The sequence below is a fragment of the Corylus avellana genome, chromosome 3 (genome assembly GCF_965113065.1).
Source record: "Corylus avellana chromosome 3, dhCorAvel1.hap1.2, whole genome shotgun sequence".
Taxonomy (NCBI): domain Eukaryota; kingdom Viridiplantae; phylum Streptophyta; class Magnoliopsida; order Fagales; family Betulaceae; genus Corylus; species Corylus avellana.
The window spans coordinates 27,629,126-27,655,064 of NC_142492.1; the positions used below are offsets into that span (position 1 = coordinate 27,629,126).

The 25,939-nt window shown below is 36.5% G+C and overlaps 1 protein-coding gene, 1 non-coding gene and 2 pseudogenes across 5 annotated transcripts; 2 read left to right on the forward strand and 2 right to left on the reverse strand.

Moving 5' to 3' along the window:
* LOC132174051 (uncharacterized) lies at nt 1–25,800 on the reverse strand (annotated as a pseudogene).
* LOC148587043 (proline transporter 2 pseudogene) lies at nt 13,813–14,762 on the forward strand (annotated as a pseudogene). Its single transcript, XR_015911649.1, has 2 exons — nt 13,813–13,953; nt 14,198–14,762. The product of XR_015911649.1 is annotated as a proline transporter 2 pseudogene (transcript).
* Nucleotides 15,309–18,092, reverse strand: LOC132174959 (uncharacterized). Of its 2 annotated transcripts, none has more exons than XR_015911737.1 (3): nt 17,817–18,092; nt 16,404–16,652; nt 15,309–15,584 (listed from the first exon to the last, which is right to left on the reverse strand). It is a non-coding gene; the product is annotated as an uncharacterized LOC132174959 (transcript). The 2 variants fall into 2 exon arrangements; XR_015911736.1 differs by having other exon boundaries at nt 17,805–17,890.
* On the forward strand, nt 18,422–22,742 carry LOC132176208 (DNA-directed RNA polymerases II and IV subunit 5A). Of its 2 annotated transcripts, none has more exons than XM_059588346.2 (5): nt 18,422–18,714; nt 20,027–20,267; nt 21,019–21,198; nt 21,928–22,041; nt 22,368–22,742. In XM_059588346.2, the coding sequence occupies exons 2-5, from the start codon at nt 20,067–20,069 to the stop codon at nt 22,491–22,493; spliced, it is 621 nt and encodes a 206-aa protein (XP_059444329.1). In that variant the 5' UTR covers nt 18,422–18,714; nt 20,027–20,066; the 3' UTR covers nt 22,494–22,742. The 2 variants fall into 2 exon arrangements, with proteins under 2 accessions (XP_059444329.1, XP_059444328.1); XM_059588345.2 differs by having other exon boundaries at nt 18,423–18,702.
* Nucleotides 25,801–25,939: the final 139 nt, after the last annotated feature.

Sequence of the window (25,939 nt, forward strand, 5' to 3'; positions counted from 1 at the left end):
TTATTCCATAACAGAAATATGATGTGTTCCTATGGATTTGTCTAATTTAGACAATTCTCTAGCCAAGATTGCATATGTATGGGAGTTGAGAATGCAATTTCTAGATTCCATAATGTGAAGAAGCATCGGACATAGATCTAATTGCCCTTCCTTCAGTAACCCATCCATCAATACTGTCCAAACAATCTCGTCGTTGTTCCATTCTTTCTGAAGCATGCTCTCAAACAAAGTTTGAGCTTCTCCCAACTGACTAGCCCTGCAGAGAGCACAAATAAGTGCTTTGTAGATTGATAAATGGAGCTCAAAGCCTCTAATTACCATCAAATTGAATATATTCAAAGCATAGTCCATTACTAAGTTCTTGTAATGAGCAACTAATATCGAGTTATAGATATCTTGATTAGGACACAAGCCTTATCTCCTCATGTTCTCAATCAATTGTTCTGCCTCCCATGATTTGCCGTTTCTACACAAGCCTCTCACTAGAGTAGTGTAGGTATCAACAGTAGGTCCACATCCAATCTCTCATAATCTAGTCAAGAGATTACATAAAACTTCAAAACCGGTATCTCTCTCATCTGAGCTGCAACTATACACATGTTGTGCTACAACGTTTTCTACAAGCAACTTACATTCCTTTTGCAACCCTTTCAACAACACATCGTAAGTTCAGTAGTTGGGTATGCAGCTTACATTAACCATTCACCTCAAAAGTAAGAATGCATGATCTAGATTGCCCTGCATAACAAAACCATCAATGAGTGATGTAAATGTCACTTCATCAGGAACTATTCATTTCCTCTTCATTTCTTCTAGTAACCTTTCCGCATCATCAGCTTTACCCTCTAGACATAGCCCATAAACGAGTGAAGTATATGTGTACAAATTTGGTGAGCAATTTCTTTTTTCCATTTCATGGAAGATCTTGAATGCAAGATTAGTCCCACCATTTCTGCAAAGGATGTGTAGGTAATGACATTTGGCAACAATCCTTTCTCTGCCAACTTGTTGCACAATTTCTCAGCTTCAGAAAAGCGATTATCTTTGGACAACCCTCTTACAATGGTATTGTAGGTTTCAATACTTGGATAGCAACCACTCTCCTCCATCTTCCCAAATAATGATAAGGTAACATCCAATTTACCCTCTGTAGAATATCCATTGATCATAGCAGTGTAGCTGACCTGGTTTGGACTAATACCTCTTTCCACCATTTCATGGAAACTAGTAGATGCAAAATCCAACATGCCACCCTTGCAAAACCCCGAAATAAGTTTGCTATAAGTCCACTCATTTGGGTCACATCCACTCTCCTTCATCATTTCCAATAATCTCAAAGCATTGTTTAGGTTTCCCAATTTAAGGTACCCATTGATGAGTGTGTTATATGTAACCACAGTTGGGAAAGGACCAGCTTTAAGCATTTGGTTGAAAAGAATCATTGCCTTCTTAACATTACCCATGAGGCAAAATCCCTTTATAATTTCATTGTATGTTTGCACATTCAACATACTATGACCTTCCATCCAATAAAAATATTTCGAGCCATGCAGCTTTTCAATGACTCGTTGGCCTCCTGTTTTATAGTTAGCAGATATGCCGCAGGCTGGTGCTGTCGGCGATTTCCAATAAAATGGGAGATGAAGTTCTTACCGAGTTCAGAGAAGGTTCCTATGGACTGGGGCTGCAGACTGCTGAACCAGCGTTTGGCAGCTCCCTTGAGGGTGAGAGGAAATGCCTGACAAAGGATTGTGTCAGATGAGGCTTGCAATGCCATGTGAGCTCTGTATGTTTCTAGATGGTCTGCTAGGTCACGACTCCTGTTGTAGTAATTCATGTGTGGTAATTGGAACTTGTCGGGTAAATCAGCTTCTGTGATCTTCTTGGTGAATGGCAGGTCTGTCACCAAGAAGTCATCATCGCTCGTGGAGCGGGAGCCATTCAATCACTAGGTCAGGCTGTCCAGCTTGGCTTGGAACTGTGCCTAGAAGGCATACATACGAGTATCAGTGAAGCCGTCCTCTGTTGTTGCGAGCGGCCTTTTAGGTCCATTCGTTGTTTCAGGCTATGGTCCGTCCTCTATTGTTATGGGCGGCCTCTTAGGTCCGTTGGCTGTTTTAGGCAGTGGTCCGTCCTTTGTTGTTACGGGCGGCCTCTTAGGTCCGTTGGCTATTTTAGGATGTGGTCTGTCCTCTGTTGAGCCCTTCTCTTGGTGTCGGTTCTTGAAACTCCTCTGCAGCAGTAACTCAAGGGTTTCCAATATACACTCATTTTGGAACTCCAACGTTTCAAGGTGCCTGCTGGTTGGCAAGTGTGGCCCAAAGATGGGAGACACAGTTGGAGTTTCTTCAATTTCGAGATTACCGATGTCATGTTGATTGATGTTTTCCGCCTGAGAAGGGGGAATGTTGGTCATGTTGGGATCTTCGGTTTGGCCTTGAGATCTCGTGGCTACCATTCATGACTTTTGTCCTGTTTGAACTTTGGATCGTCTCAAACGGCGCCAATTGTTGAGACAGTTGTCAACCCTAGTAGCCACTTGATTCAAACGCTTGCTAAGAAAGAAAAAGGATCAGCAGTGACAGACTGCGAAGTGGGGGGTGTGGCAGTCGTGCCACCTTCGATGCCTAAGTTAGAAACTTGGATAAAGTGAGAGTAGATAATAAGGAAGATACTAATAAATTGAGAAGAATAGTGATAGAATTTACCATGTCCTTATTGTTGTGGTAGGCTCCTCCTTTTATAGAGGTAAGAGTAGACGAGTCTCTGTGGGACACTTTGTCACATTCCCTTGATCTCCGAAAGTATCGTAACTGAATTGATACTTTCCACGATAATCTCTGAGAGGTTTTACATGGTGCTCTCTTAATGTACTTGGACCCATTTCAGTGATATTTGATTGGTTATCCTTGGATTTGGTTTGTTTGATGATGGTTGTGCTTTATGTGGGAGTGGATTATCCTTCTAGATAATCTTGGAGATTGCATGGAGAGAATATCTTGTATTTGGACTCCTTTTGAGAGATCTAATTTGTTATCCTCTAATTTGAGTTGCTACTCCCAGATTGGTTTGTTGGAGAGTAGTTACACTTCCCTGATTATCGGGTTAGCATAATATGGTGCATAACTGCATGATTTAGGGGCGGACCAGGCGATTGTGCCCAAATTACAGGGGTTTGGGTTTAGATCCTTAGTGAATTAGTGAGCCGTGAGCCTCTTATTTGGAGTGGACCCTCTGGTTGGGCTTTGGGAGATATTTGGTATCAATAGGTTGGATGTTTGGAATTGAAATTATCTAATGCAGTCAAGTTTATTTTGTAACTTGTAATAAGCTTACTTGTCACTCATTTAGTGGTAGGTAAAAACAAGGATGTTTTTGCCCTATATGTATAGAAGACGCACTCCCACTTCACATGCCACGTGTGACACAACGCTGCTTCATTGCTTCGCTTCTTCTCATCAGCAAATAAAGGGTTAAATACTAAATACCCCCCATGAGGTTACACTTTTTAATTTTTCTCCCTAGGGTTTATTTTGTATCACAGGAGGTCCTTGCGGTTTTGATAAAAAACCAAATTCGTTCTTCCGTCCATTGACCGTTAGTTGACCTAACGGAATTCTACGTGGACCAATTAAAAGCTGACACCTGGCATAAGTTCCACGTCATCAATGATGATTGTATAGTAATATGCCACCTAATTAAAAAAAAAAAAAATAGATAGAAATTTTAAATCCTGGGTTTTATTTATTAAAATGGTTTAACAAACAATTAGATTGATTAAGGGTTTAACATAAAACAAATAAATCAACACAATTGAAAGGAGAGAAATTTCCAAACGAAAAGCAGCGGGTTTTCATCCAAACCATAGCCTTCGCCCAACCTAACACCACCCCAGCGTCCTCCCATTCTCCGACGAACCCCAAATCCCCGATGAACCCCAACTCCCCAGTCTAACCGACGAACTCATCTTCTTTGACAGACCCACCGTTCTTCCACGGCCCAACCACCGCACCAACCTTCTCCAATGAACCCCACTCTCCGGCAACAAACCAACGAGCCCATCTGCATATCCTAACTCATGGTATGTTATTTTGGGTTGCTTTTACTAGTTTCCAGTTAAATAGTGAAGAACTACACATGTATTTAAATTGTTGGTAGGGCCTTTACTGCACTTGTTATTGGATTGTTATTTTGGGGTTGCTTAACAATGAATTTTTTTTTGGATTGTTGTTTGGTTGGTGGACACATTGATTGATATTCAACTTTTATGCCTACTTTATTCAATGTGTGTTCTATTAAGAAATACTTTATTTAATGGTCATACTGCATGTGTTAAGAACTTTTGTTGTTTTCTGCATGTAAAGTTTTTTATTCTTGTTTGTATTATCTCGAATTTTGGAATTCTGCCTAACAACTTTTATGTGTAATTTATTCAATGGGCCTATTGCATGCATGTGTTAGGGCCTTTTGTGGTAGACTGAACAGTATAAAGTTTTTTTATTCTTGTTTGTATTATATTGAATGTTGAATTTACTGTTTTAGGGTTCCTAAGGTTTAACTTGTACGTAAGAGTCCAGTTACTGAAATGGCTAAAATACCCGTTTGTTGCCAATGTACAAAAATTGTTGCATCTATTGTTGATCTTTTCATTCACCATCATGGATCTTTTAGTGAACCGGATTTGGAATATGTGGGAGGTGATGTGATGACTGTAAAAGGTTTGGATGCAAATAGTCTATGTTATTGGGATATAATCAACATATTAGAGGATTACTTGGAGTACAACTATGAGGACATACCAAGGTTGATGTTATACTACAAGTTTGACGATGAAACCAATGACTACATATGTGGATTTACTAACGACAAAGACATCATGAATATACTCAAAGAATTGGCAAGTGGGGAGATAAATAGATTGCATGTATTTGTGACTGATCCTATAGAAGTTCCAATTCAAGTCAGGTCTCCAGTGATGATGATTTCTCATTTACCTGCACAAGTTTATGTAGAAGAGCCTCCTCAAGAACATGTGCGAGAGCATCCAAAAGAGCATCATGCTGTAAAACGAAGAGGTAGGCCTAAAAAAAGAATTCACACTAAGAGGGAGAGCATATGTCCGACTTGAATGACTTTGAGTAACGAATAGTGAGGAAGATGACATTTTCTTAGAAAATGACGAAGCACGTATCAGTCAAACTAAGGAGCAGACAATGAAATGGTTTCAGTTGTGGTATGAAATAGAGACATCTAAGAATGTTAGGAATAATTCAAATGAGCCGAATGAAGATGATGGCAATAGTGATGGTGGCATCTCGAGTATAGATAGTGATGATGTGAGTAAAGGGTCACCGAGACGTGTTAGGAGGAAGTATCATTCGTGGATGCCAAAGGCTGACTTGAAAGAGATAGTAGAACTGTATATTGGGCAAGAGTTTGTTGACCCCCGCCAGTTTAAGGATGCATTGCAACTTTTTGCTGTTCAAAATTCTTTGACTATACCTATGTGCGCAATGAGAAAACAAGAATTACCGCCATTTGCAAGAGAACTTGTGGATGGAGAATACATGCATCATGGTCGTATAAGAGAGACTGTTTCCAAATCAAGAGTTAGATTAAAGAGCACAATTGTGGGACTCACTACTACAACAAGAAGGCATCAATCAAGTGGGATGCAATCCGATATTTGGACATCTTTCGGGACGAACCGAATTTTATAGCAATTGCATTGAAGGAAATGATCAGAAGGGATTACAATGTCGATATGACTTTGTTGTCTTGTCACCGAGCAAAGAGGATGGCATTGGGTATTTTAACAGGGAAAAAAGGTGAGCAATATAAACATGTGCGAAAGTATGTAAATGCATTAAGGAAGTGGAATCCTGGCACATCAGCTTATATACAACGGGATGGCAGATTCTTCCAACGAATGTATGTGTCATTGGCAGCTTGCAAGAGGGGCTACTTGGAGGCATGTAGACCCATGATTTGTGTTGATGCTTGCTTCTTGAAGATCGAGTTCAGTAGGCAGCTGCATGTAGCAATTGCGAGGGATGCAAATGATGACATTTATCTACTAGCATATGTTGTATGTGAGTGTGAAGATCAGTATACATGGACATGGTTTCTGAGTTGTTTATTGGAAGATTTTAGCAATCCGCAAGTACACACTTGGTCATTCATGTCTGATCGACCAAAGGTATAAATAAGTTGAATATTATGTATCGTTTGTATTTTGTTTGATTAACTATTAAGATGTTTGATTTTGTATTGGTAATTAGGGACTGCTCAATGCCATGGAGGATTTGATGCCTGATCTAGAGCATCGATTCTGTCTTAGGCATTTGCATGCAAACTTCAAGAGACAAGGGTTCAAGGGCAAGGCATACAAAGATGCTTTGGATGGTGCAGCTCGGGCAGCTAATGGGTTGCAATTCAAACACTACTTGTCGGTTATTAGAGGTATGTGTGAAGATGCATTCGACAACATTAGCAATATTGATCCAAGAACAGGGTCAAGGCATGCATTTAGTGATTATAGTAGGGGTGTCAACCCGGTTCGGTTTCCCGATTTTTGGCTAAAACTGGAATCGGAACCGGGGTACCCCGGTTCTCGGTTTTGGGAAACCGGAACCGGAACCAGGACCCCGGTTCCCCGGTTATCAGCCGGTTCCGGTTTTACCTAGTCCGGTAACCGGTTTTTGAAGAAAATTAGTTTTTTGGCTTATTTTAGTATTGGGCCTAAAATAAGCCAATTTTTTTTCATAAGTTAGCTCATTTTTAAAAAAAATCTATTAGTCTTTTTTGTCTAAATTAAAGAGGCTTTGTTGTGATTGTTCCAAATAATTAAAAAATAAACCTAAAATAGCCCAAAAATCCTAAAAAAAATCACTGTTTTTGCCTATATGGGCCTTAGAAATAAAAATTCAATTTTTAAAAATACCATAAAAATCATTTTAAATTAGGTACATCAAGAAAACATTAAAACAATAAAAAGTAAAAACAAGTATATAAACAAATCAACATACACAAGAAATAAATACCCCCTTACTACAACAATTCAAAACCCAAAGAAATAAAAAATAAAACAAATATTTAAATAATCTACCAACCAAAAGAAATACACTCACAATAAAAATAGTTCACAGACATATTACAAAGACAATATTACGCAAGCTTAAAAAACCATCAAATCATCCAACATGTCACACGAGCTTTAGAAATCTTCTAGCTATATCCTGTGAATAAAACAACAAACAAAGTTAAGAATGGTTAATATTAAAATCTTGGCATTTTAATATCATAATATATAAAATGTCAAACTATGAAAACATAGTAAATAATAAAAAGTAATGAATTTATAATCATTTAGTTACCAGGCTCATCATAGCTTTCTATTCCCATAAACTTCTGCAGCTCCTCAATGTTATTTGGGCAGCTCTTTAACTAGTCTTGTGTGCAAATCAAGGCCTCAACTGTAAGTGGGGATAATGAACTCCTAAATGAATCTAATATACGTCCTCCATTGCTGAAGGCAGACTCAGATGCAACAGTGGAAATAGGAATAGCTAATACATCACGGGCTACTTCTGCGAGAATGGGATATTTGGGTGCATTAACCTTCCACCAAAGTAAGATATTAAAATCTTGGGTTGTTGCTTTACACCAATTAGACAAATATCGTTCCACCTCCGACTTACACTCCAAGTCGTTCTCTTTTTGGTGTTGGGAGAACAATTTCAAAAATTTCACATCTTGATCCTCTAAATCTTCATCATCAACATTTGAAAAAGTAGGAGTTGAACTTTGTATACTTACATCAGAGTTAGATAACCCATCCGCCCCATGAAACAAATTGTATTAATCCCACAAACTGTTCAAGAGGGTGTCCACACTCTCCTCAATAAATTTCGCCCAAGCAGCTTCATTGCATCTTCTCAACCAAAATACTAACCCCTTCATCTTGGAACGTGGGTCAAGAACAAATGTCACATACAACAATAAGTTAATCCTCTCCACAATATCCCAATACTTATCATACTTTGTTTCATATCAAAACTCATTGAACTAAGGATAAGATTATCACTACAAATACAATCATTTAAAGTATTTTGAATAATACAAAGTTGAATGAAATATGAGTTGGAGGTGACATTAACTTCAATGTGGCATCATAAAAAGATTTCAAAAACCTCACAAATAGCCTAGCAGTTTCCCACTCAATAGAGCTAGGAGCAACAAAATGCTTACCCTCATCCTCCTCAAGTAGGGCAAAAGCTTTTTCATATTTCTCAGCGGAGCTCAACATTAAGTACGTAGAATTTCATCTTGTTTGAACATCTAGACATACCATCTTCATACATGTAATCTTTTCTAGCTTTATACATCATTTAAACTTTGCCATTCTCGCCGGTGAAGACCTTACAAATTTCATTGCATTCCTTATATTAGAAACACAAGCACCCAATCCTTTCAACCCTTCAGTTACAACAAGATTTAAAATATGAACGGCACACCATACGTGAAGAAATTCACATCCCAAAACGAATAAGGCTTGTTCTTCAACCTCCTTATCATAAACTTGAGCATCGCATCATTGTTTGTAGCATTATCAACAGTAATTGTGAACAAACTATTAATCTCCCACTCCATCACTGTACTCTCCACCAATTTTCCAAGATCATCACCTATATGACTAGAAATCATGCCAAATTTGATTATTTTCTTATGCATTATCCAATCATAATCTATGAAGGTAGTGGTAATAACCATGTAGTTCAAATTTTGAAGAGATGTCCATGTATCTGTAGTTATGCAAACTCTTTTACTGTTCAAAACATTTTTCAACTTATTTTTTTCTTCCTCATATAGTTTCATGCAATCTTTTTGTAGAGTATTGCGTCTTGGTACAATGAACCTTGGTTCAATTCCATTCATCAATTCTCTAAACCTATCACTCTCCGCATGCCTAAAAGGCAACTTCTCTTTGATGAAATACCGCTCAATCAAATTTCTTAAATAAATCGAATCATACTTCACAAATCCTACTCCTTGATTGCCTTCTATTGCATTCTTAAATGGCATTTGCAACAAAGTTTGACCTTTGGGTATATTCGATTTTCTAAGTGTAGAGGTCGGACATCTAGTGGTAAGGTGGCTCATCATGCCTAAAGTACCATTTTTTCAGTGACACCCTAACACCTTATTGCAATAATTGCACATTGCCTTAGGGTTGTTCTTATCAACTGGTTCTATTTTTTTAAAAGTGATCCCATACAACAGACTGATTCATCGATGGTTTTCTGGATAGGTTCGTTTGTGATTGCAAGGTATTTGTAGATGAAGTTGGATTGGTTCCAGAATTGTCACATTCCAATTGCATACTAGGACTATTTGTCTCCTCCATCTATTAAAAGTGTTTAGATGTTATACACTAAAGTGAACAATATATATAAATATTGCAACACACTCAAAAAATTGACTAATAAAGAAATAGTTACTCCATATGTGAAGACAAAAAATCAATTGATAGATTTTTTCACCAAAGCTCTTAGCCATAGACGAGTTGCATTTATTTATTCCAAGTTAGGATCATATGACATATATTCTCCCACTTGATGGGTAGCGTTAGATTAGGATAAATTATATTTTATCTATTGGTTATTTGATTCAACGCATCTGGAATTACTAATCGACCTAAAAGCATTGAAAAAATCTGCAACACACTCAAACCAATAATAAAATGTACCAAAGAAAAAATTACAAGATCCCAAAGAAAAAACTAGTCACACCAAAATCAAAACTAAATCCGAAATTCCAGCACTAAATCAAAACTAGTCACACCACTCCCACCAAATATGAAATTGCAGCGCCCCAAATTAAACAAGCCCATCACAAATTTAACGAACATGCATGTAAATGAAGTAATAAACACTAAAATTACAAAGTAGAGTAGATTAAAACGTATCCACTAAAACCAAGCAAAACAAAAAAAATTTCATAGATCAGCAGAGAAAATATCAAAGAAACCCATAAATAAAAAGTCCAGACCTGGCTGCTAGTGCTCATTGCTCGGCTGACGCCTGATGGAGCGAGAGATGGAGACGAAGCGAGAAAGGGAGGCGAAGCGAGAAATGGAGAAAGAGAGAGGCTGAATGGGTGTGAGAAATGTTTGACATGAAGATACACCAAATGGGTGTTGTACTGTTGTGAAATATAGATGGGGAAACAAGAAATGGAGAAGTGAAATGAAGAAGAGGAGAAAATGGAGAAGAGGAGTGCGGCGTGATGTGAGAAAGAAGATGAAGGGGAAAGGGGAGAAGTGAGAACTGGAGACCTAAAGTAAACCTAAGCGTAAAAGTATTAAAATATATATATATATATATATATATATATATATATATATATATATATATATATATATATATATATATATATATATATATATTTTAATACTTTTACGCTTAGGTTTACTTTAGGTCTCCAGTTCTATATATATATATATATATTATTAGTAAAATATAAACCCGGTTCCGGTATTCCTGGTAAAAACCAAGTATTGGAACCGGGGTACCCGGTTTTTGGATTTTTCAAATCGGAACCGGGTCCCCGGTTTCCCGGTAATTTTTGACACCCCTAGATTATAGTTGTAGTGATATATTAATGAACAATACTGCCGAGTGTTTCAATGAGTGGATCCTAGAGGCAAAAGATAAGCCTACCTTGGGATGCATGGAATTAATAAGGCGGCAACTAATGGCCAGGTTCGATCAAAAAAGGGCTGGAGCAGAAACTTCAAAAAATTTGATTTGCCCTAAGATTGTGAAAAAAATTGGAGAGAAACAAAAATGAGTCAAGAAACTACATTTGCCATTGGAGTAATAGATTGCAGTTTGAGGTCGACCATAGTCATGAGCTTAGGATGATTGTTGATCTAGGGAGAAGAACATGTGGTTGTGGTAGATGGCAACTCAAGAAACTACATGCCCCCATGCAATTTGTGCAATTTATGTACATAGGGAAGCCTCTGAGGAGTATGTTAATGAGTGGTATTCGATGGATACTTTTAGGAAGTCATATGCTCCCAATATATATCTAATACCATCAGCTTACAAAGAGTGGCCTATTGATCATGATGTGAAACCTATACTGCCCCCTATACCAAAAAAACAAAGAGGTAGGCCTAGAAAGGTGAGAAGAAGAGGAGATGATGAAAATGAGCCTATTGAAACAACCAAGGTGACTTGTAAGGGGCATGGTGTACGTTGTGGAAATTGTGGTCAAACGGGTCACAATGCTAGGAGTTGCCGCGAACCAGTCAATCCAAACAAGAAGATTTGGCCTAAAAAGGTTGTGAAGGCAAAGCCAAACAATGAAACTAAGGTTAGTTATTTTAACAATTTTATCAAAGTATTAATGTTGTCTTTATTAAAATAGTGAGCGTGTATTTATGACATTGTTTGTTCATATGGTGTAGTGGGGAGGATCACAAGCGGTAGGAGAATCCACCACTACTGTCGATGACATAGGCCCAATTAGCTAACCAATATGGGTGAGTGTTGAATTCAGTATGTCTTTAGTTTCTAATGTCTTTAATTTTAAATATCTATTGTTGATATGGATGTTCATGTCTTTCAGATTTGAGGATCACAAGCGGGAGGACAGTTTAAAGCACGATCACGTTTAGGACAGTATAGGGCATAGGGGTGTCAATGCGGGCAGTTAGAAACTGCCCACTAACTACTAACCGCTATAACTGCTAACCGTTAACCGCCTAACTGCTATAACCGCCTAGCGGTTAGTAGTTAGAGGTTATTTGGTTTACTAACCGTAACCGCTAACCGCCTTTTTATATAATATATTTTTATAATTATAATTGTAATAATATTTATACATATTACATAATCACTTGATCATTAAATTACAATTTATTTATTTTTAGATAATTAAATCACAATTTGAGTATTAATATATTATCACTATAATTTATATGATTATATCACATGATCAATTGATCATTAAATTATTTGATTACATAATAACAAATTATACATATATAATATGACATAACACATAAGTATACCAATTCATAGTAATACAACAATTAAGTATCTAGAGACTTAGTTCCAATGTATGTTATAAACTTATAATTATAAGATCAATACTTAATCAATTTAAATGTATAAGATCAATACTTAATCAATGTAAATGTATAAGATCAATATTTAATCATATGATTCAATGATAATTCAAATACTTTATTCAAGTTAATCATATTATTAATGTATAGTGATAATATGATTCGTATAATATAAAATTAAGTAATTGGCATTAGATTCAATAATGTCTTAAACCACAATTGAAGCATTAATATATTATCATTCTAATTTATATGATTATATAATAACAAATTATACATATATAATATGCCATAAGTCATAAGTATACCAATTCATACTAATACAACACTTAAGTACCTAAAAACTTAGTTCCAATGTATATTATAAACTTATAAGTCTATATATGTTATAAATTATAATTATACATATATGCATATGAATAATATAAATGTATAATATCAATACTTAATCATATGATTTAATGACAATTCAAATACTTTATTCAAGTGAATCATATTATTAATGTATAATGATAATGTAATTTGTATAATATCAAATTAAGTAATTGACATTAGATTAAATAATGTGTTACTTATAAACACAATTGAAGTATTAATATATTATCATTCTAATTTTAGTAATATTATCACTATAATTGATATGATTATATCACATGATGAATTGATCATTAAATCATATGATTATATAATAACAAATAATACATATAATCATATATATCATATGTTTTATTTGAATTTTTTTTATATGTTGTGTTGAATTTTTTTTTTCTTATATGTTTTGTGTGTGTGTGTGTGTGTTTTTTTTTTTTTTTTTTAAGTTAACCAGTTATGATTAAGTACAAGTAAATGTAAATTTGGGGTCAAATATTTTTGATTTTTCAATATGGGCTATTTTTATAGCAATTGGGCCTAAAAAGATACTAAAAATACAAAAAACAAATGAGGGTAAAAAATGCTATAGTAGTAAAAAACGCCCAAAAAAAAGCCCAATTTTGAAAAACCGGTTAGCGGACAGTTACTTATTTCATTAACCGCTAACTGGCAGTTAGTAAAATCTACTAACCGTTAAGGCGGTTACGGTTAGCGGTTATTGCCAATAACCGCTAACTGTAACCGTATTGACACCTCTAATAGGCAACCCAATAGATTATTGGGTTTGCGGATGCTTTTTGATGTTTGGATAGTGGATCAAATATTTTGATATGAAATAGATGTATTTTGGATGTATGTATTTTAGATGAAGTAGATAGTTTATGTTGGAGTTGTTTGGGATGGATGTATTTTGGATGTCAAATTTAAATGTCTCTTGTCGATATGGATGTGCATGTCTTTTAGCTTGGAGGATCCAATATTTTGATATGGGATAGATGTATTTTGGATATATGTATATTTGATGTATGTATTTTAGATGGAGTATATAGTTTATGTTGGAGTTGTTTGGGATGGATGTATTTTGGATGTCAAATATCATCTAAAGAATGTATGCATGTAGTTGCTTCATTTTGAATCTTGGAAAAGTTGTAATCAACCTTCTGTAAGTAAAAAGTTAGAATCACATATTCAGAGAATCCATGCCATCTCTTTGAGATAAAAAAAAAAACTCGATGCTAACTACTTTCTAACAAAATGACAGCAAAATTAGTTTACAACAACATGACAATTTCAGAAAAACCATGTATATATATATATATATATATATATATGTGTATGGATCTTCTACATCGTCTTACTTGCTCAACAATGTCACGGGTTTAGTTTGGGTTAAGGCAATAGCCAATATAGCTGCCTTCCTGCAAACAGTCATCGCTTTGCATGTACTTATCTATGATTCCCCATTTCGCTTTCAAAAAATTTGTTATCATTTCCTTATGAGAAATGCTATTGAAGAGACTCCTATATGATTGCCGTATAACTGAAATGACATGGCTATAAAAAAGTTTATTGACACGTTATTCCAGTTGTATGATAGATTGACAGTCGTATAACAGTTTACTAAATAACATTACTCTTTTCTTTTTGTTACACTAACCTAATATAAGCGTTATCTGCTGCTTGTAGATACTTGCAAGTCCAATGTATGAGTTTTTGGATACCAAGTATGGGATTAAAGGAAGTGTAATGTCATTTCACAACTTGTCATTCAGAGTTGCTGTAAGAGGCGGCTACCTTGCTATTAACACACTAGTGGCGGCTCTTTTGCCGTTCCTCGGAGATTTCATGAGCCTCACCGGGGCAATCAGCACATTTCCTTTGACTTTTATCCTTGCAAACCACATGTATCTAGTGGCAAAGAAGAACAAACTCACTTCTTTACAGAAGCTTTGGCATTGGCTCAATGTTTGTTTCTTTGGCTTTATGTCCGTTGCAGCAGCAATTGCAGCCCTGAGGCTCATTGCCGTAGATTCCAAAACATATCATGTTTTTGCAGATTTATGATGAAGCCTTTTCTTCTAGTATTCCTTTTCTTCTTCTCTCTTTTTATTTTTTATTTTATTTTTATTTAAATTTTTCCCATGATTGTAATTTTCCCAATCCATATTTTGGGGTTACATTGTTTTATTCGGCTTAAAGCTTCAAGCATAGAATAATGTATACCCTATTTATTTAAATATGATTCTTGTCCCATTTGTTAGGCTTAAAGCATTTCACTGTCGATGTAGGTTATAGATCAAACCATATAATTTTTGTCTCTATTTCTCTTCTTCCATCTCTTTAGTTTATGACAAGTTTCTTCATATGCTATCAGAGCAAAATACCTTATTTCCTGTGAGAGGCCATTTACACCTTCCCTCTCTCTCTCTCTTGGCCGGATATTTCTTTCTCTGTTGAAATTAAAATTTTCGATAGACAATTTAAAAAGATAAAGAAATGCCCCAGTCGTTTAAGCAATTTAATTTTAGTTTCAAAGATTCATTTAATTCTCTACCTAAAAGAAAATTAATTTAAGCACCATGTTGCACAAGGCACAATATTTATCACGATGAGAAGTACTTGTTCATCATACCAATTCATCTGGAAGAGTGACAAGTTCCATTAATGAATAACAGCACTAAATGCTGCATATAGTCAGAAAGTTAATTCATGAATTGTAAGGGAGGAACTTATGTCACCACCAACAGAGACTAAAGCATGTGCTGCATCCATCGTTTACACCTTGGCAAACAGTAACAGCAAAAAGTCAAAGTTCCCACACCATTGAATCATAAACTGCAAAAGCTATTTCAACAAAATACAAAACCCACTCTAACATTCAACCAAATTCACAATATCTTCATTCCCCAACTAATCATATAAAAGGGCCATTTCCAAAAAAAGAGTTTCTTGATTTTTCTAAACCTCCTCCCCCTACACCCCCCAAGAAGAAGATGAAGAGAAAATTCTTCAGCCTTCCAGAAGAAAAATGTCTTTTTTGTAGAGTCCCATCCATCACAAAACTTAATGAAATCTGCAATCATTCAGAAACAAAATCATATAAATCCTCTCATCAGTAAATACTTTAATCGTCACAGGACAAGGAAACTATAAATGACAACGTTTTTATAGCATACAAGTCAGAAAAGGACAAACCTGCAAAAGAAAGGGGTCAATGGGAAGGCGGGGAAGAAAAGGTAATAAGTCAAGCTAACCTATAAAAGACTCCAAAGGAGCTGCTTCTCTCTTGGTTAAAGAATCTTCCCATCCAAGAAAAGGAAAAAAATGTGTAACCATCATTACTCTGGAGAGCGTGGTTCTTTCTTATTCCTTAACCTCTTTTGGAAGGGGGTAGAAACAGGAAGGTTCAGTCAAAGATTTTACAACTGGTTGTTGTTATCATCATTAATGTGAGACACATATTTTGTCTTTGTTTAACAAATTGTGCTTTTGGTATATTGCTGTTAATGCGATAAATTCACCCTGAAGGAATTTCTGTTCCTGTTTAAATTCGAATTAAACACCATTCAAGCACCAATGCATAGTCTCACTTATAAGGAAAACTAAGCTCAAAAAATCAGCAGTTTGCTGAACAAAATATACTGTCACCATAGTTTAAACAAAAGCTACCCAGAGGAAAGTCATACAATACAAGTCTGCTTGTATTAAGAGAGACCAGCTCTCAATTTCAGAAAATAATTTACATCTTATTTGTATTTGACAATCGACAGAAATTCTGTTTTCATGAAACATAAATATCCTTGCTCCTTCAGTAGTAACATAAGGGTGAAAATTTGTTCTAGTCATACTTGATTAAACAGAAAATCCAAACTATTATAAAAACATATCTTACCTTGTGTGGTGTCATCCAGACACCAACTTTACAACGATGCAGATGAAGTTTAGCAGTATGAGAGGAACTCTCAAGTACTGGGTTGCATAAATGAGACCTATTAGTTGCCCCTTAAATGATTTGGTCGTGCCCCCTGAGAATTCTGAGAAGCTCAACCCTCTATGTGCCAGGAAGCGGTCCTCATTTAATATTGCCAATGCATTTGCAAGAAGTAGACATCCCTCCAATAATGTCCACAAACCCATTTTCCTGTATGATGAAATAGTTATTATGCAAAACCATAATGGAGTTCAATTTGAAGGCAATCTTCACCCTGGCCTTCATCCCTCTTGTATTTTATACATAAAACTGCTAGAGAAGAGGATTGCAAAATATCTTCTCCGCATCCATTTAACAGACATGACAGAAAGGACATGAATCCTAACATTGTTTATTTTGACAACACATTCTTTACAAGTGATACAAGTGGATGATGTCAAAGTTGCAAAGTGCGCACATAAAAGCCCAAAGGAAACTTCAGCAATATAACAGTCTGAATACAGCTGCCAAGTTGTCACTCCACCCTCCATAAGTCGGTTCAAATCCATGCTGTAGACATGAGATGATAGGAATTGTGTACTCATCATGGTGTCATGCAAATGCACTAGTTAAGCATGTTTCTCCATTGGATGTGAGTTCAGAAACAAATTTGACCATTTAACCCATAAAACACACAATAAACTCACATTTTAGCAAGAGTAACTTGTGTAGTTCTTGAATTTCCTAACCTTCATGTACTGAAAAATATCACATTCTCCCGGTGCCAGGACCAAACTCATTTCTGAATTAAACTAAACGGACCAATAGACCATTTATTTTTCTCAAAGATGTCGAGGAAAGAAGAAATCTGTCCATGTTCATAATCAGACTGCTCACCATTATACCTAGGAGTGTAAACGAGCGGAGCTTGGGCGAGCTTGGCTTGTCCGGGCTCGGCTCGTTTGCTTTGAGGCCAGGCTCGAGCTCGACACGAGCCTAGAAATGTTGCTCGAGCTCGGCTCGATAGGGTTGGAATCCTGTTCGAGCTCGAGCCCGTCCATTTTGGCCGAGCTTGAGCTCAAGCTCGATTAATTTTGGGATGTATATGTACATGCATTTGGCAAAAATGATTCAATCCTAGAATTCAATATTATGTGAAAGACCAACACCCATCTGTTTAATAAGACGAAGATACTTTTTCTGCTCTAATTTCATCAAACACAAACCATAATTCAGTAAAAAACAGAAACCCCAATACCTATCTATCCAAAAATATTTACACATTTTTCTGGGCAACCAAACAAACACATCAAACGGCAAAACCCCAAACCACCCAAGAAGAAACGGAGAAAAAAAAAACCCAAAAAGAAAAGAAAAACCCACAAATCTTATCACCTCCTCCGCCTCCGATCCGCGGCGTACTGCGAGAGTGAAACGACCTCCGAGAGCGGCGTGGACAGCGGGGTTGGCAGCGGCAAGTTCCTGGAAACCGAGCACGAGCCGTTCAGCTTCAGCCAGGCGTCGAGGTGTGTGGTTGCTGCGGTGGTGGTGGTGGTTGCTGTTGGGGGCACTGAGGGAGTGGTGGGAGCGGCAACAGAGATAGGAGGCGAGGAGGATGGTGGAGACGGTGAGAGGAGAGTCGAGAGAATGGAGAGATCAGAGATGATAGGTTCTCTAATTTGCAACCGTTGGATTTGGAAAAATAATTAAATTTTAAATATTAACGGTTTGATTCGTTTTACTAAAAGCTTATCCCATGTGGCTGTCTCTACTTAGATCTGGTGCGCTTAAGCTTGCCTTGTTTGTTTGATCTAATCTAACGAGTAATATTAAATGTTGAAAACGTATATATAGTCAATGGATCATATTGAACAAGCACACCAGATCTAAGTAGAGACAGCCACATGGGATAAGCTTTGGTAAAACGAATCAAACCGTTAATATTTAAAATTTAATTATTTTTCTAGATCCAACGGGTGCAAATTAGAGAACCCAAATTTAACCTAAATCTATCATCTCTGATCTCTCCTTTCTCACGACTCTCCTCTCAGTCTCCACCATCCTCCTCGCCTCCTATCTCTGTTGCCGCTCCCACCACTCCCTCAGTGCCCCCAACAGCAACCACCACCACCACCGCAGCAACCACACACCTCGACGCCTGGCTGAAGCTGAACGGCTCGTGCTCGGTTTCCAGGAACTTGCCGCTGCCAACCCCGCTGTCCACGCCGCTCTCGGAGGTCGTTTCACTCTCGCAGTACGCCGCGGATCGGAGGCGGAGGAGGTGATAAGATTTGTGAGTTTTTCTTTTCTTTTTGGGTTTTTTTTTTTCTCCGTTTCCTCTTGGGTGGTTTGGGGTTTTGCCGTTTGATGTGTTTCTTTGGTTGCCCAGAAAAATGTGTAAATATTTTTGGATAGATAGGTATTGGGGTTTCTGTTTTTTACTGACTTATGGTTTGTGTTTGATGAAATTAGAGCAGAAAAAGTATCTTCGTCTTATTAAACAGATGAGTGTTGGTCTTTCACATAATATTGAATTCTAGGATTGAATCATTTTTGCCAAATGCATGTACATATACATCCCAAAATTAATCGAGCTTGAGCTCGAGCTCGACCAAAATAGACGAGCTCTAGCTTGAACAGGGTTCCAACCCTATCGAGCCGAGCTCGAGCTTGAGCCTGGCCTCAAAGTAAACGAGCTGAACCCGGACAAGCCAAGCTCGCCCAAACTCGGCTCGTTTACAGCCCTAGGACTCATAGTGGATCAAAATGAAAAATAATTCATGATTTTAATAAGGGTTGATCCAATGACAGGTTGACACTGCCAAGTCAATAGGGTAGTGGTGAGATAGAAGTATAGTTTTTAACATTACTCTTAGAAACCATGCTTTTATCCCACCAGTATCTTACCCTACTGACGTAATAGTGCCAATCAGCTCTTGAAATTTCTTTTTTAACAATGTTTGATCCAAAGACTGATTGGCACTACTATAGGATAAACTTTAACAAAAAACCCTGATTTGTAACTGCTCAAGACAGCATCTTATCACTGTCATTGGAAATTGCTGATAATACACAACACACAACATCTTTCAATTTCAACAATTAGGTCCATAGGTTTCCCTTTGGTTTCAAATAGGTCTCTTTGTTAACTTACTGTCTTGTGCCTACTGGACGTTCTACATGGTACAATAAGTTTAAATTACAAATATACTCTAAATAAAGAATATGTTTTTAATTTCCCGTCAAAATATTTTAATGTAATCACCTTGTATTTTTGTGAACATTATTAACCGTTAATTTTATAAGGGCTCAAAAATTTTCTCAGCTACCAAGCGGAGAAATTGGTTTTGGGTTCTAGAAAACTTGATCAGTATGTGCGATAGTTAGGTCTTGATTCTAGGAATCTCTGTTAACCACCCACTTTTGTACATTGGAAACTCTTGCCCATTGATTAACCACTTACGGTTTGGAAGGTGCTTAAAAAAAATATAATTTTCTGTCATATATTTCTCAAAAAAATTATATTGATTCTGAAATTGCTCACTAACGTTAAATTGGTATGATAATTATCAAAGATAATGACAAGAAGATTTTGTTGAGGTTAGGTAATTAACAAGATCTCTTCGCAAACTTATCGACAAAGCCATGACGCTGTCAGACGAGGAAATCAATAGGCTTTTTAGGATTCGAAGAACGGTGATGCAAATGTTGAAGGACCGGGGTTATTTTGTTGGGGACTTTGAGATTGACATGACCAAAGAGCAGTTCAAGGATAAGTACGGTGAGAACATGAAAAGGGAAGATCTTGTTATCAATAAAGCCAAGCGAAACGATAGCTCTGATCAGGTATTTATTCGATTCCATTTTCTGCTGCTTCTTTTTTTCTGTATTTGACTGTGCTTCTGTGATTCTTGTTAATGTATTTGATTGATTCTTTTTGTTGCCGTAGCAGTGGCATTATACTGTTTTGCTTGAAGTAAATGTGACTGAGAGGCTCTGCTTCTTTTCACCCTTTGATTATTGGGTACGTGGAGTTTAATGTGGGGTTGATAGTTGATCACAAAGAGATTTTACACTAAAGGGTTGAAGGGAAATCACAGGAAACTGTACTGCTGCGAGTCTGTATATTTTATGATGTAGTCAAGTGAAAACCCTGTTGATGACCTGGAATGCTCAGGTGGTTTCCCCGTTTCCCATGGCATATAGTGCAATTCAAATTTTTCATGGTGTGGACGATGTGATATGTGGAAGATTGTGGCTCTAATGGTGTTTTCTTGGTTGAATTTGTGGATTTCCGATAGATCTTGTTTATTAGTTTGGTCTGCTTCCAGTATAGTCCTTGTGCAAAATTTCCTCATACTTGCCTTTTCTTTTTCATCATAAGGGCATTCATATGTTTATTGTCATTGATGTAACTGTTGCTATATTTCTTCTGGGATTAGGGAAAGTAGAGCTAGATCAATTTTTGTATGACACAATTGTTCTCTGTTCATAGTTCTTTACAAAGATATGCTTAGACAGTACGAAGCATGCTGCCCATGTATTCTTCTCTCCATGCTTTTGTTTGTCTTCTTATTGGTTGTTTCTTGTATGTCAGATATATGTTTTCTTCCCTGAGGAACCGAAGGTTGGTGTTAAGACAATGAAGACGTACTCTCAACGCATGAAGGCAGAGAATGTTTACAAAGCAATCTTGGTGGTTCAACAAAGTTTGACTCCCTTTGCTAAGAGCTCCATAAATGAGATTTCTTCAAAATTCCAATTGGATGTTTTCCAGGTGAAACTGATTGCTTTGATGATATTGAAGAACAAAATTGTGGCTGTTGATTTTTGTCTAGCATCTTGCATATCTGTTGTTTTACCCAAGGATTCTTCGTAGCATAGTACATCAGGGCATTGTGATGGCTGCTTAATTTACACATCTCCCTAGGGTCTTTGAGGTTCTGATGGTTTATCTATTTAAGTGAACGTGAAGATCATACTAATTTGAATGATCAAAACTTGATAATGGTTAGATAGGAAGTCTAAGTTCATCTGATTAATAAAATGCGTTTTACTGTAAACATTACGCTTGAATGTTTATTCAACCAGTCACCCATTCTTACAACTTGATGGTTGAAGAAATTTGGTCAAAATATATGTGGAAAGAAATATTGTCTTTGTTGTAATATTTACTTTTGTTTTAAACGGATTTATCATCATCATCAATTTGAAGAGGTGGTTCTATTCTAAATGTGACAAAGTAACTGGGACATCTTTATGACATATGAACCATTGCTTTTACGACTGTGAGGCGTTACTCAATGGGATTTGCTTGATATCTGTGGCACATTCAACTGCAGCTTGGTGTAAATTTTTCTCTGATTCTGATCTTGATCTTACATCATTATGCAGTAACAATAATTACATATTCAGTTATTGGCATGCATTATTTCCTGAAATTAGTGGAAGATAATAAATTTTTTGTTTTCTTTTCGATTTTTCACTAATTGCACCATTTATACAGGAGGCAGAGTTGTTTGTAAACATTAAAGAGCATGTTCTTGTTCCTGAGCATCAGGTGCTTACAAGTGAGGAGAAGAAAACTTTGCTGGAGAGGTACACGGTGAAAGAAACACAGGTCAGTGGATGTTAAAACTGCACTTATAAATTGTAAAAGTTTGGAAAATACTGGGAGTAACATTTTTTAGTGTCTAAAAGATTGGTTGCTTGGACCAGATGTTTGTTTAATCGAAAGATTACTGTTACACAAAATCTATCATTGAGGGTCAACTTTGTGCTAGAAATTGGTCAACATTTTTTTTTTTTTTTTTTTTGTCTCTTTCAATTGTATCTTGTGTTGGGATGTCAGTCTTCTGAATGCATATTTTGTTTTGCATTTCTGTTGCAAATCCCATCAGATTCTGACATTTTACTGTGTCTGTCTTGTGGGTAAACTGAGTTCAGCTGCCTCGTATTCAACTGAATGATCCGGTCGCAAAATATTATGGGCTGAAGCGTGGACAAGTCGTGAAGATAATCCGGCCAAGTGAGACTGCAGGCCGATACGTCACGTACCGTTATGTTGTATAGGAAGGTGTTGCAACCGGACTTGAGTGGAAAGTGTTCATTGCCCCTGTCCAAATGGCCATAGAACCAAAGTCTTGAACAATTTACTAATTTTTTGTGCTAATATTAAGGTCAACTGTATATAAACATTTGGGTTGATGCAAATGTTTCTATCTGGGTTAGGGGTGAGGGTTGGGAGGATTTTGTGTCCTTTTTATTCTTATTTAGTGAAATTTTTGGTTACCAAAATTAATGTGATTTATTTTTCTTCTAGTGTTGGCCAGGGTATTACATGAAATGGTGCCCTTGTAGACACGTTAACTTTATATGATTATTGAAAGCTTAAAAGTAAAGAATGAGCATGTATGAGGTGGAACAATATTCTAATGAAAGTAAACCATATTTGAATGGAAGTTTTAAGACGTTTGGTCTAGGAATTAGCATGGTATTGGTATAGGATTGTAATACAATTGACTTTCTAATTTGGATTAAGTATGTTTTGATTGGAACAAGTGTGAAAAAATGATATAAATCTTGGATAGAAATTACTCTTGAAAATTGGCTTGTAGGGGGAGTGCTTAAAAGCTTATATACACGTGGTTAAAATTATACTTAGTCATTTGAAATATTTAGAATTGTAATATACTACCATGCTCTGCAATTGACATTTACAGCAGCCTAGGCTATCTCATAGATCGCCTCATTCTTGACTCGAGCCTATGGTGTGGAATCTGGCTCTAATACCAAATAATATAAATTTTAGATAAAATTCACTTTTAAATGCCAGCTTCCAAGGAGAGGGTGTTTAAGAGCTTATGTAAACATAGTTTAAATTATACTTAAGCTATGTGGGATCTTAGTGTGGGTTTAAGGAGAAAATGAGCTCTCTTGCGGTCTATTCTTAGGAAGAGATAACATGTTTAGTTTAAGCGCATTGTTTGAATTTATTAGAATGTTATATTACTAATTAACTTCTGTTAGTTTTGTTTTCATAGTTTAGACAACCTTAACTTGTATATCTAGATTTTTGGGTTTAATATTGTAGGGTTTTAAGTTTCTAAGATTAATGATAAATGAGTCGCTTAACATTAATGGACGTACTTGTTGTGCATGAATGTTATATTGTGAATTAGGACTATGTTAAGCTTGATAAAGAGAATCTTAGGTCGGGTTAGATTAAGTAAAGCTTGGACTTTTGTTAGACACAGATTCTGCTCGATTACTGAAAATTTGGTAAGGTTACTGAAATGATCGGCATCATAACCAAATGTTCAAATGTTAGGCAAAAACAAAAGGCAGCTCACAACCCAAGAAGGGTGCCTCGCCCGGCTCACCGCCATCCCTCCATCCCTTTTTTTCCTTTTTTTTTTTTTTGCATTTTCTTCTCCTTTCTTTTGATAATAAATATAACTGCAATTTCATATAGGCTGTTAATAACGAAAAATAAATAAGGAGCTACAAAATAATAGAAACTAGATAACCGATTTGAAAAAGACCTAAACCACACGGATCAATATAGTAATTTCCTCTTAAAGGAAAATAAAAAATCAAATAGATGGTGAAATTCGTTCTACTAATAACATTCAAAGAACAACCAAATCCCTTCTGTGATATTGAAAAAACGCTTGAAGTTTGAACACTCTTTGAAAGCATTGAACTATTTAAAATAACAAACTGAGCTTAAATACAAATGACAGTAGTAACCATCAAGAAGAAGAGCCACTATTGGGTCCCTTCAATCTCCCCAACAAAGTAACTGCTACTAAAACTAAGTTCATACACTATCCAATAGTTAAGATGCACAAATCATGGAAGAGAAGGCATAAAAGTAATAAAGCTACTAATGCTGTTGGGCATTTGCTGATTGTACTCTCACAATTGAAAACCCACTGCATCTTACAAACTTCCAAAATTAGGAAACTCAATTCAGGTAAGAAGAATGCACTCATCTGTTAGAACATTTAACTGTAAAAATTTAGAATTAAAAAAGAGCAGGGCACAGGCCACAATGCAAAATACAGCAAAAAGAAACTTACATTTCTACCCTTCCCAGAGTGGGAAGGCCAATATCCTAGACTGGCCTTTGTCCAAATCACTTCCCTATCCTTCTTGATTGTGGAGACTTTCCGAGGGTACAAGATATTTCAAATTCGAATATATGTGGCTAAAATTTGAGGGATTTGTGGAAAGGGTGAAACGGTAGAACTCTTATCATTTTCAAGGCTCTTTTTGTTTTATTTTGGCCCTCAAGCTTGAGGCATTGAAAGCAGACTTAAGAAAATGGAATGAGGAGGTGTTTGACAATATGAAGGCAGAAGAAGAATCTTTCGAAAGGGCTTTGCAGTCTTGATTTGACTGAAGGGAGGGCCTTATGTGTGGAGGAGAGAGTAAAAAAGAGAAAGTGTGAAGTGATTTGGAGAGTTTCATTCTTTTGGAGTCAAAGATCTAGGACCTTGTGGTTGACGAAGGATGATAAGTGCAAGATATTTTTTCACGGCATGACCAACTCTAACACTGTTAGTTGATGGTTCAAATTCCATCGACCAGGTTTAGGAATGTGAGCATATTGTACAATTCTATGACAAATTGTACACCAAGCAATTCTGATGGGCGGCCCCTCTTTTGACTCTATTGGCAAGGTGGAAGCTAATTGGGTGGAAAGAGTGTTTTGAGTAAGGGGAGGTATTGGAGGTTGTGAGAGCTATGAATGTGTGATAAAGCCCCGAGGCCTGACGGCTTCTCTATGCCTTTCTTCCAAGCTTACTGGGATGTTTTAGAAGAAGATATTATGAAGGTTTTCATGACTTCCATGCTTGAGGCAAGTTTGAAAAGAGCCTTAATGCTACCTTCATCGCTTTTATTCCGAAGATTTCAAGGGCTACTTAGCTTAAGGATTTTTGCCCAATTAGTCTAGTAAGCAGCATTTACAAGATCATTGCCAAAGCGCTTGCTATCAGACTGAAAATGGTTTTGGAGAAGCTTAGTTCCAAGCCTCAAAACACTTTCATTTGGGGAAGGCAGATTCTAAATCATGTTCTTATTACTAATAAATGCCTTGATAGTAGAATCAAATATAGCCAGATGTACTTTGCAACCTAGATATAGAACAAACTTTTGATCACGTCAGTTGGAAAATTCTTTTGTATATGTTGAGGAGAAGTGGTTTTAATGACTTTCTTGATCTCTTTTCTTTTTCTGACTAGGTGCTTCTCTTGTATATTTCTTGTGTACTTGGGTGTGTCCATTGGTTTACAATGAATTTTTGCTATTTATCAAAAGAAAAAAAAGTACGAGTAGAACTAACATCATTGCATTGATACAAATTCTGCATCATCGGAGAATATAAAATGAATAATAACCAGCAAACACTAGTAAAAAGAGAATAAATTGAACTCACAATAAACTAAAGCAGTGGCTCTTTAAAAAGAGCCATTACTCTTTTCCCTTCTACCACCAAAGGCATCATCCCA

What these genes read in the sequence shown, in the direction of transcription:
- LOC132176208 (XM_059588346.2), top strand. Translation starts at nt 20,067, where the DNA reads ATGACGCTGTCAGACGAGGAAATCAATAGGCTTTTTAGGATTCGAAGA. An exon ending in TCCAATTGGATGTTTTCCAG is followed by an intron (nt 21,199 to 21,927) that starts GTGAAACTGATT and finishes CCATTTATACAG; the next exon opens with GAGGCAGAGTTGTTTGTAAA. An exon ending in ACACGGTGAAAGAAACACAG is followed by an intron (nt 22,042 to 22,367) that starts GTCAGTGGATGT and finishes AACTGAGTTCAG; the next exon opens with CTGCCTCGTATTCAACTGAA.